This window comes from Poecilia formosa, unplaced genomic scaffold (genome assembly GCF_000485575.1).
Source record: "Poecilia formosa unplaced genomic scaffold, Poecilia_formosa-5.1.2 Scaffold354, whole genome shotgun sequence".
NCBI classification, from domain to species: Eukaryota; Metazoa; Chordata; class Actinopteri; order Cyprinodontiformes; family Poeciliidae; genus Poecilia; species Poecilia formosa.
Window position 1 is genome coordinate 368,480 of NW_006800293.1, and position 11,767 is coordinate 380,246.

The 11,767-nt window shown below is 39.3% G+C and overlaps 1 protein-coding gene across 1 annotated transcript in view; it reads left to right on the plus strand.

The window, feature by feature from the left end:
• The first annotated feature begins 8,478 nt into the window (after positions 1-8,478).
• LOC103153549 (spindlin-1-like) overlaps positions 8,479-11,767 on the plus strand; it is a 5,578-nt gene continuing 2,289 nt past the window's right edge. Inside the window, exons 1-4 of the mRNA XM_007574510.2 lie at positions 8,479-8,624; positions 9,183-9,224; positions 10,683-10,942; positions 11,314-11,547. Coding sequence (XP_007574572.1) covers positions 9,205-9,224; positions 10,683-10,942; positions 11,314-11,547 — 514 coding nt within the window. The 5' untranslated portion in view covers positions 8,479-8,624; positions 9,183-9,204. The remainder of the gene's footprint in view (positions 8,625-9,182; positions 9,225-10,682; positions 10,943-11,313; positions 11,548-11,767) is intronic.

An 11,767-nucleotide genomic window follows, 5' to 3' on the forward strand; every position in this document is an offset into this window, starting at 1 on the left:
ACACACACACACACACACACACTCACACACCAGCATGACCGCAACACGTTCATGCTCCCCTCTGCTGGTGTTCATCCTCCACCCCAAACAGGCTGGAGAGTCTGTATTATTTGGATGGCAGAATACCCAGGGCGTCTCCCTTCTCCTCCTCAGATATCCCAGTATGATCTATTTCTGTCCTTGCATCTCTGCTGTCAGCGAAGTGCCTCTGACGTCTCTGTCTGCTCTAAACAGATGAACGCTGTCAGATCACAGCACACAGCAAAAGAATTCAATTAAATCCTCAACCTTTTTAATTCTTCTTCTTCTTCTTCTTCTTCTTTTTTTTACCAGATTATGTTTACCATTGCAGTCACTTTCCTGGAACAGGAGTGATAATAGGGCCGCGGGTTTGTGTGATTTAAATCAGCTGTCCCTCTTTGCTTTAACTGAGTCATTATTGTGATGAGTTGTTATTTTTGCACACAGAAGCAATTTAGTAATGAGACATGCAGAGTTATTGGAAGCAAGCAGGAAAAGAGGGGGAAATTGAGTGTGAAAAGGGCACAAAGGGAGTGAGGGAGGTGGAGAGAGGAGAAATGAGAAGAGGAGATTATTTACACATAGAAAAAAAAAGATTCATGTTTTAAATTGCTGACTCAGAAAGCTACAGACCCTTTTTCTTTCTTTCTTTCTTTCTTTCTTTCTTTCTTTCTTTCTTTCTTTCTTTCTTCCTTTCTTTCTTTCTTTCTTTCTTTCTCTCCTTCTGGTGTTCGTTTTCTCACCCACAGGCCCCACAACAAGTCACACAGTGTGTCCCCCCCCTCCGCCCCTGAGAAAAAAAGGCGTGCTTACGCACAACACTGGCAGCCCGAGAGGAAAGGGGATGGGAAATGTTGTTCCTACAAAGCTGCACTGTTGTATTGACTTTGCTGCCGTCATGTGGATTTATTCTGCCTAAAATAGAAAGCAAAAACATATATATGTATGCAGAACTAAATCAACAGATCAAAGGCCTCTCGGATGTGGCTGGCTGGCTGGTAGGAAGTGTGCATGCCTGGGATGGATTCTGCTTACGCTACTAATCCAGCTATCAGCACCACATTAAATACATTTAGTTCAGTTTATTTGTATGGAGCCAATTTGCTGAACATTGTCTCAGTTTGCTCAAATTCATATTGTAATCTAGAAATCCAATTAGAACCTAATTCAGCTCGCATCAGTCCAATTTAATCCTGATTAAAAACAATTATGTCAAAGTCAGTTTAACATTAAACTAGTAAAAAAAAATGGAAGAAAACTCGATTCAGCCTTGGCTTTTGTGGTTTTGTTTTGTCTGTGTCGGTAATGTTGGTAAAGTTGTGAATTGAAATTATTATTTTTTTCTAATTATTTTCCTCATTCTAAATTTTCAAAAATATCCATCCATCCTCTGTACACCCTTGTCCCTCAGTGGGGTTGGGAGGGTTGCTGGTGCCTATCTCCAGCTATCGTTCCGGGCGAGAGGCAGGGTACACCCTGGAGAGGTTGCCAGTCTGTCGCAGGGCAACACAGAGACAAACAACCAAGCATACTCACACCTAGGTGCAATTTGGAGAGGCCAATTAACCTGATAGTCATGTTTTTGGACTGTGGGAGGAAACCGGAATACCTGGAGAAAACCCACCACGCACAGGGAGAACATGCAAACTCCATGCAGAAAGACCAGGGCCGGGAATCAAACCCAGAACCTTCTTGCTGCAAGGCAACAGTGCTACCAACTGCGCCACTGTGCAGACCCTACCAAAAATATTTGCTGGTAATTTGAATTGACCTAAAACAGTGTATCTGGTTTTAATATAGATACTGATACTGAGATACTTTAGTAATTATGTTTCATTTTAAGGTAACAAAACATTTCTAAGAATTGATGAAATTTTGTTACGACTCTATAGAGACTTTCAGGAACTGAGGACACTGACTGATGTACTTTTTAGAGAAAAAGGTTTCAACGTTTTGACTGACATCATATCGTTAGTGTTTCTTTTCGTCACGGTCTTGTAAATTATGTTTACTGAACTTTTTGAATGTCCACCTAAAACCAATTTACCCACACCGCTTCTTGGTTGACTAATGTCATCTTAAGCTACAGATTTCTTTATTAGAGGTTAGATAAAAGTTGCAAACACACACATCTATACACCCGAGCACACAAACGAGCGTCAGCAAGCAACATCAGAAAGCGACTGAAGGCGCAGCACCCTCTGCTGTCTGCGTAAGGGGAAAAGAAAACATTCAGGAGAGAAGAGTCGGATGTGATACAGTATGACTCAGGGCTATGAAGTCAGAGCCGAGTTTATGTGGAGATTAAAGGATTGAGCCAGGGAGACAAAGTGTGGGCAGGAAGACAGACAGCGAGTCTATGAGAGCCATGAAGCCCACTGGAGAGGCTGCGAAAAGTAATGCAAAGAGTTTTTCTTCCAAATTTATTCTAATCAGATTCAAACAACGTCTGTGCAAAACACAATGTTTATTACCTCAGGGTAAAGTGCAGTTCTTCTGGGTCAAATGTCACAGATAACTGAGACAAGCTGCTGCATATTTTTGACTTTTCCAATGCAAATAAAACGTTTTCGTTCAATCTCTTAATGTCATAAATGCCTTTTGGAGGGCTTCGGAAAGAAAGGGCGTTTTTCCTAATAAAAATACTTTCACTGCAAAGTAATCTCCAAGTATCTGTGGTTTACTTAAAGGACAAACAAGAACAGAGGAGGCGTCGTGTCTGTCCTAAAGCAGCAGGTACTACCGGTATTTTAAATTAAAACCTTAGCTTAGCGCTCATCTTCAAAGGAAGTCTCTAATAGTGATGAGTAAACAGATCATTATCTGCCCTCCGAGTTGAGCTCGGCTGGTTTTTGGAGCATCTTTTCTCTCCTGGCTCACAGCTTCTCTCCTGCAGCTCTCATCAGGCTCATAAACTCCACAAGCTGTTTGAAGCACGATTAAGTTTAAAGAGTTACTGCTAAGCTCTACCTTTCCGTCGTCAAGCAGCCTCTGAAGGTAGCACGATATTTAAAATTTAACCAACAACCTGAGGGAGCAATTTGAATGATGTTTCATTTGTTTTGTTTGGGGCCAGAGTTCAATAAAACGACAAGAAAGATATACATTTCAGGAGCAGGATCTTAACAAAAACTAGACAGCAGGCGCAGGAGAGTTATTTTCAATTTTTGTATCTTGTTGGCAGGATGGCATGAAATCCAGGACCACCATTGGCTTATTAACAGAAATCTTAACTTTTTTTTTTCCTATCAAATGAATTTCTTAATGTAAAAATGATTATCTATATGGATCACAGTGTTGGTAAATACAGCAGAATGCAGACACAGCTCCAGCTCCTGCTAACCCTAACTCTAACTTTGCTTTGTAAGAATCAATTTTGCTGTCTTTGCATCTGCCCTGTTTTGTAGTGTTTTCTTTTGTTTTTGATGGAAGCAAAATTGTGCTGCTCTGTGCATGTGTGCAGCCTCTAGTTGACCCGCCTCGCCTGCTGCTGGTGGTCAGAGGTAAATCCCACATTGTGTTATTTTTGTTCGTTTGGTGTGCTTGGCTTGATTGGGGTCAAAAGCTCCTATGTCACATGCGCAGACACAGAAGTGTGTGTTCATGTTGGAGAGGTGGTGTTAATTAGAGGTGTGTGCAAACGGAGCCAGATGTACCTCAACCCTTTCTTAGGGTCAATTCGCTCTGACAGTAAGAGCTTCACAATCCCAAGATCCAATTAATATGAGGATTTACTTATTATCACACTGAATAAATGTAATTAGACCGAATCTTCAGTGCTACGGTTAAGTTCAGGATAGCAGATGTTACCCTTAGCTGCTGGAAAGAACAATTAGTAATCATGCAGTTATTTCTGCAGCACTTAATTCATACTTTGCAAAAGCTGTCATTATTTAATTGCCCACATCAGTCCTGGATATATCCCCAGTATTTCAGTCTGAAACAGCAGAGAAGCAACATGATCCGAGACTCGGACCGGAGCAGGTTCAGAGAGGCGTTTGTCCAGGGTGTGTGTGTGTGTGTGTGTGTGTGTGGGGGGGGGGGGGGGGTGTGTGTGTGTGTGTGTATATATATATCATGAGATATACCCCATGAGACACCCCAGAGAGACCCAAACTGGCAAGCTGTCACTTGTCCTAAGAAACTAAATTACACACTTGAAATGTAATAATAAATAACTCTCCCAATAGAGAAGGTAGCTCAATCTTCTGTTAATACTGAAATAAATGTTTGGCAGATGCTAGTCCTACCAATTCCCTGTTGCCGGTTGCGAGAAAACAGGAAGGAACCAGCAAGGAGTGAGTGAAGGAGAGAAGGTTAAATATTGAGAGAGTGAATGCTGGAGCAATAGACCGGGCTGGTTGGCTAGCAGGTTGCAGGTGTGAAGAGAGAGAGAGAGAGAGAGAGAGAGAGAGGATGGCACAAGGGGGCAAATAAACAGGGGAGCAAGAAAAATGACTAAATGTAACAAAGACAAACTAGACACATAATCCCTTCCTCTCTTTCTTCCTTCCTTCCTTCCTTCCTTCCACCTTTCCTTCGTTCCTGCTTTGGCTGAGCAGCTCCCAGCATAATAAAACCTCCACCTTGTGACAGTATTGTGGAGATTACCACTTTTCCCACTCTTGGTTCTATGAGAGCTTCAATAAATATATGATTAATGCAGTTACAGTGTGTGGTTTTGGGATAATAATAACACGTCTTTGTGCAACTAGTATCCCAAAAAGTATATTTCAAAATAGGTGTGTTTTTTTAAGAGTATTATTTGTGTGGTGTGGGGATATACGGTTAGCTCAAAAATACTGAAAAGGAGTTGTAATACTTGAATAATCACTTTCCCCGTTATTCCAATATGTACAACAAAATGTGATTTATTTTAAGCTCATATTGTCCCATATTCAAAGTTATATATCCCCTGGAACAATAACCCACAGCTATGACGTTTAAAAATTGTATATTCTGCTAGCATTGCACCTGCTGTTTAATTAGTGATTGTTTCTTAGAAACAATCAGAAATCATCTTCACACACGGTTCCAGTTAAACCTGGAGCTAATTACATGCTTTGTTTAGAGTTTTTCCAATAACTAAACCAACCTTCTCCAACGTTTGTCTTTAAACTTTTGCTTTAATCGCACCGTAGTCTTTCAATATTGACATTTTTTGACCAATTCTCACCACTACTTACAGTGTTTGGCAGCCAGACGCCTGTTCTTTCTGCTGAATGAAGAAGTTTCCAGTAGATGGGGAAACAGCCTGCTCTGTAAGAGAGAATCAACTCTGATCTGAAGAAAAACAAAGCAGCTCATTACAAATACGAACACGGGTAGTTTAGCGTACACAGATCTTGCAGTCTGTCATAATTCATTATCTTCAAAGTCAAAGTGTACTTAAGATGGAGAATCGCGGTAATTCGCGGTGATTTGGCTCAAGATGGTTTGTTTTTCATTCACTAAGAGGAAAGGCACATTTGCCACACACAGGAAGAAAAAAAAATAAAAAATCCAGATACAGCACACAATTTGCAGCACCTCTCGTTCAACATCTATAGGATTTCTTAAACATACAAACCGGCATGATTGCAGTTCATGTCTGGAGACATTTCAATACAGCATCCGCTTATAATTTTCCCTCTTTTGGAATAATTGCTAGCAATATTGGTTCCTAAGAGTCAATCTTAGTTTGTGCTCTTTAATCTCCCAGCAATACATGTTTAGTCTCAATGAATGAGTGGGCAGACGACCTTCTGTGTCCTTCATCCTGTGAAGCAATGCATAGATATTGTACACACAGATGAACAGTGGAGACTGAAGGAGAGGAAGAGGGTTCCTCTATTTTTGGAGTCAGTGTTCTCATGGGCTTCCAGGAGAGAGGCCCGCTGAGGGCTCCCCCCTCCTCTGATGGCAGAGCAAGACAGAAACCTGCGAGCTCCAGAAAATGTCAGTCATCACGACAAGTAAACACGGGGCTTCGCATTTTTTTGGGGGGGGGGTGGTTGCATGTAAAAGCAGAACATCCGTTATGACTTCAAGAAGTAAAAGGCAGAGCGCTACTGTGAGCAAATAAAACTTTGATAGCAGATGAATATCCTCTGATTAAAGAGATACTGTAATGAGGGGCAATAGTGGAAAAAAAACATTGAAAGAAGACGGCCCAATTTCTCAGCATCCAGGTTTTTCTGTTGCTGTGACAACAGGAAGGACAAGAGGAGGCAACCTTGGACACCAGACAGCTTTGTATCAATGCAACACTCGTTTCTTCACGAAATGCCCTGAGCTTTTCAGTGCTCCAACATTGACACGTCTCAGAAGTGACTCTGAAACTGGTGCAGCCACACAGTTCAAACCCAGATCTCTAATTTCATTACTCTAATGCAGGCCTGGTGTGTAACCTGCAATGTCATAGATGATAAAATGAAAGAAACAGGAGATTGGAGTTCAGGTTCTCAGAGTACTTTGTTTATTTGTTTATTTAAGGATCCCTATTAGTCTCTAGAAGAGAAGAAATTATTCTTCCTGGGGTCCACAACATAAAATAAAATTAAATCATTCTTTACAGGGTGTAAAGGTCCAATGTCTGTAAATTAGTCAAGAGGTCCCAAAACTCGAACTCATTTAGAGAAGCCATCTGCAGGTCAAATCATGGTCCAAAGAGGAAATTACATTGCTGGCATCATGGCAAGAATACCTCCCATCCTTGCATGTCTTTGATTTACATCAGGAAACCTCTTTCTGACACTTACAAAATATGACAAAAAAAATTAATCTATATCTTCAAGCATAATCTTGTTTTTGATTGTTGGATTCAAATAAGTGATCAAATATTTCTAATTTCCGTGCTGCTCTTGTTTCTCATTATTGTTGTGAACCTTAATATTTAGAAAAATGAACAGTTTTTCATTAGTCCAGAGATTCAAAGTGAAACCAAATAAACTAACAGAAACAAGTTGCAAACGTATTAGTTCAATAAACTATAAACAATAAACAATGCATAAGAAATAAGAAAGCAAACATAACCTGTAAATATTATATACTGAGTTGCAATAAGAGTAAAAAAAAGATGGATGGCCTGTTGGTTTTTTCGCTGTTCGCATGTCAGATCCCCAAATCTTTTATCCTAAAATGGCTTGTCAGGTGGATCCCAGGGTGCTTGATCATTTGCTGTCCGCTGCTCAGTTTATGATCACAGTCTGTTAGCAGAGGCAGGGACAGAGATTCTGTGTTTAGTGTGACATCTTGTGGATGAAGTCTATATTTCAGTAACCAAAAGACCATTTACAACTCATGAAAGCAGCTCATCTGAAAAAAAAAAATATTGGTGAAAAAATTCTTGAACAGCAGTTTTGATTAAATAATGTAATTTCTCAGTACGTATCACAAAATATAATTACAGTACATTTTTGTTTCATTTTTTTGGTCAAAAAGGGCGCAACACATAAATCATACAACACTTCTCCTTTTTTGGTTAATTTATAATTTAAAACAGTAAAGAGAATTTTTTTTTTTTTTTTGATTTTCAAAAAGTTTGTCTTCACATTCTTTAGTTTATTTACTAAATAAGCACAAATAAAAAAAAATGTTGAAAGCTTGGATGATGATGATGTTATGGCTTTGTAAAGTTCTGAAAGGTTCATTTACATCACAGAGTTAATTAGATGTATTCCAAGACAACGCCTCAAACACAATGCTGCATGACACTCAGACTGAAAACCACGAAGCAGGAAGGTGGCAGCATCTTGTTACAAGAATGATTTGCTATTGGAGGTACTTAAGCAAACTGAAAAATATGTTTCAAAGTAGATTTGAAACATATTTCAGAGCAGCCATCATAAATCTACGGAAGAAGATTGGGGCCACTGGAAAAAAATAAATAAAACAGTTCTGACTTTAATCTCAGAATTCTGAGAAAGAAAAGTCAGAATTCTGACAAAAAATTTCCGAATTCGGACTTTTTTCTCAGAAGTCATAATTCTGAAAAAAAAGTCCGATTTCTTTTTCTTTTTTCCAGTGGCCCTTATCCTCTTCCATATAAAGCCCTGATCTCCACTTCCAGTAAACTATTGTAGAAGGGTACCCAGAAAAGTTTTATCTAAGTCAGGTGATTTTACTAAATAAAAAGAAAATGTATGTAAAGCTTTGATTTAGGATAATAATTTAGTAAATTTGGGTTTTTCTGCTATTTGGCTAATATAAATAATTTTGGTTCATCTTCAATGACAATCAGCAGAATTTGCAGCTATGATATGAACATTTTTATGCAGCGTGCAAACAGAGAGGGTGCTGAAGATGAACGCCGGACCAAAGAGGCTTAACCAGCTTGTAAAAACGTGAGCTTTGTAAAACATAAATTATTAAATATAAGTGGAGACACGGATGCTGCAGAAGATGAAAAGGATGCCTAATTTCGTCTAACTAGAATTCCCAGAGGGCTTTGCGAGCTGCGGGAGGCTCCTGGTAGTTGTAGTTCCTAAAACAGTGTCGCTTCCGTGTAGCCTACGTTAGGTGGAGGAATCCGCTCAGCAAACACAAATCACATGTGAAATTATTGATCGGGCAGGACAAACGACTTCTCCTGACGGCTCTTGAACATTTGACCCGTCGTCCTGGTAAAGGCTGTCAGCTCATTTATTTTGTGTGGTTCTTGTTTCTATGTTGTTGTAGTCGCTGTCGCAGTGGTGCAAAAATCAGCGCGTACATGGCGATGCATTTCCTTTTGTTCGGCTAGCTTATGTGCAGAAATGTAGAAACCACTTTCTGTAAAATATTTTGTATTTTACAGGAAGTGGCGACGCAAATGCTCTCTGGGCTTTAGTCGTCTGACTTGTTAAATGTTGAACATGCTGTGGGTTTATATTTTGAATGACCACGGCTGTGTTTGTTTAGCAGCACTGTGCTAAGTTATTTATTAGCCATAAGGTTAGCTGCATAAATATGTAACCTGTAGTTAGCTTCAAACCAAGGTAGTTAGCTCTGTGGCTTGTTTACATCCGGTTCTCGGGTTCCTCTCATATTTTGCATATCTGCGGGTCATTAAGCTTGAACTGCTGGCCTAAACTTGATCACTTTAACTACTTTGAATGCGGTTTTCTCCTCAGTGACTTTATGAGCTTTAATTATTTTTTCCGAACTTATTTTTGAACTAACCTAGTTATTTTTTTTTACAGGGCCGTGTGAATTTATGGAAACATGTCAAAGAAACGCGGCAGGTAGGCTAAACTCAATGAATATAATAAAAATATGTCTTTTCAAATGACTGACTACATTTGACAGCTTAATTAGGATGTCATCCAAATGTGCAAGACTTGCCTGCCAAAGCAAATAATTCATTTCCGTAAGGGCAATATGAGAAAATTTAAATAATCCAAGGTAATGTCGGCTGCTGTGTGGAACAGTCGGTAGCATTGTGGTTTTCAGCGAGCTGGTTTTAGGTTCAAATCTCAGCCAGAGGTCTTTCTGCATGGGGTTTTCATGTTGTCCTAATATCCATGGGTTCTCTCTGGGTACTCCCTCCCAAAGTCCAAAACTGCCAGGATAATTGGTGTAATAAATTGGGCTTAGGTGTGAATGCTTGTGTGCATGATTGTTTGTCCTGTGTGGGTGGTAATTTATGAATGTCAAGTTATAGTGGAAACTAAGAAAACACAAGAGTAGAAATCACAAAATGTATATATTATTTTAAAATGTTCAAATAAAAAAAAAACATCTTTGAATCATGTTTTCTCAGTAGTTTTTCAGTAGGGAGAAGAAATTTGAGTTAAACGTAACGGTGTTTTATCAAGAAAAGTTCACGTTCTTTAATTTAGCATTTCATTTTGTCTTTAAAAACAGCTGCAGTTAATATTTTGCCTTAAAATAAAACTTTTTTTCATGAATAAATTCTTTTATCAAAGCAAAAATGACAGTTAAATTTAAAATAAAAAATTACTTCTAATTTTGCACCGAATCAGGATCGTGTGCTGGATGCTTTACCTGATGGATGAAATCAGTTGATTTTTATCATATGTTGTTTTTCTTCCAGGAGCTGTATAGACAATTTATTTTCTTGAGTCTATGTTTTCTACTAATCCATATAAAAAGACATTGTCATTAGCACGATTATCTATTTCAGTGTGCTGTAAAGACAACTGAATCCTCGACTTTACTTCTGCATGAAGTCCTATGATGTAGCATGAGCCTGTTTAGCAGTGAGAGAAAACCCCTGGGCGTTGCATGCATGCAGACAACACAAACAAATTGTTTGCAGCTTTTCATGAACATTTGACACGTTCATGATTGAAACTGACTTGGTTTGCTTTGTTTTTTTTTTTGTTTTTTTTGCATGCATGCATGCATGTTACTTCTGTCAGTTTGCAAAACTAGGTTAACTTCCCCTTCTTTTTGCAGTCATGGTATCTAAAATATTTTGTGAAATTAACACGTTCAAGGACAAAAAAAAAGAACAAATTGACCTTAGTCAAGAAAATTAAAATAAACTTTATCTGTAATACTCTTTTTAAAAAAAGACAAACCGTAAGCCCTTATTCCAAGTTTAATTTGCATTCAATCTGTGCCTTTAATGTGATTTTATGCATAAAAGCATTGGATCTGCAGTAACAGTCAATTAAAAGTCAGACTTTCCTTAAATTGACCTCTTAAAACAAAGACATGTTCTGTTGCGATTAAAGGAAGCGTAGCAGTGGAGAGCTGAGTGAAAGCTTGGCGTCGACCTCGAGCCCGGACCCGGATAACCTCTTGGGCCGCAGGATCCAGCACACTTGGAGGGAAAAGGGCAATGTTACCAAATGGAAAGGCACGGTCCTGGAGCGCCTCACCGTCAACAACTCCCTCTACATGGTCAAATACGACGGCTTTGACTGCGTTTACGGCATCGAGCTCTTCAAAGACAACCGGGTGTCCAACCTGCAGGTTTTGGCAGAGAAAGTCGGTGAGTATGTTGTAGTTCATTTATTTTTGTATTGCAAGCTTTGATGTAACTGTAAACCTGTCTACTTGTATTTTTTTTTTGTTTTTTTACTTCTGTTTACAAAAATGTATCATTTGATGCTGACTGACCTAGAAAACCTCTGTCGGCTTTGTCAAACAAGTAAACTGTGCAGAGAATGTTAATTTAGCTTCTGACTTTTCTAAGATGGGAGGCAATTTCAACTCGACTTTTTAAAATTTTTAAATCTGATATTGGTTAATATGAAGCAATTTTCAATATGTTGAACCGACGTTGGTACTTTTATGCACCGACTATTTATTTTGGATCTGCAAAGCTTCCGGGCTCATTAAAGCGGCTTCTCTCCGTCGCAGTAAACAATAAGATCAAGGTGCCTCCGGGGGCCGAGGAGCTCGTGGGTCGAGCGGTGGAGCATCTGTTCGAGAAGGAGGACGGGGAGAAAAACGAGTGGCGGGGCATGGTCCTGTCCCGAGCCCCCATCATGACCCACTGGTATTACATCACCTACGAGAAGGACCCGGTGCTGTACATGTACCAGCTGTGGGACGACTACAAAGACGGAGATCTCCGTGTCCTGCCGGAGTCAGGTACAGTAAGGAGCGCTCTGGTAGCGCACTGAACGTTTTAAGACATTTTGTAACGGTTTAGAGTTCAGGGAGAAGGATGAATTTAAATAGTCTGAGTCAAAAAAAATATGACTTTACTGTTTTGTTTTGTTTTCATCATGATGATGCTTAGCATATTTTTTTGCTTAGAAGTTGTAGAACTATTCCTTATTATGTTCTTTTTCATATTTTTTTTTTTTTC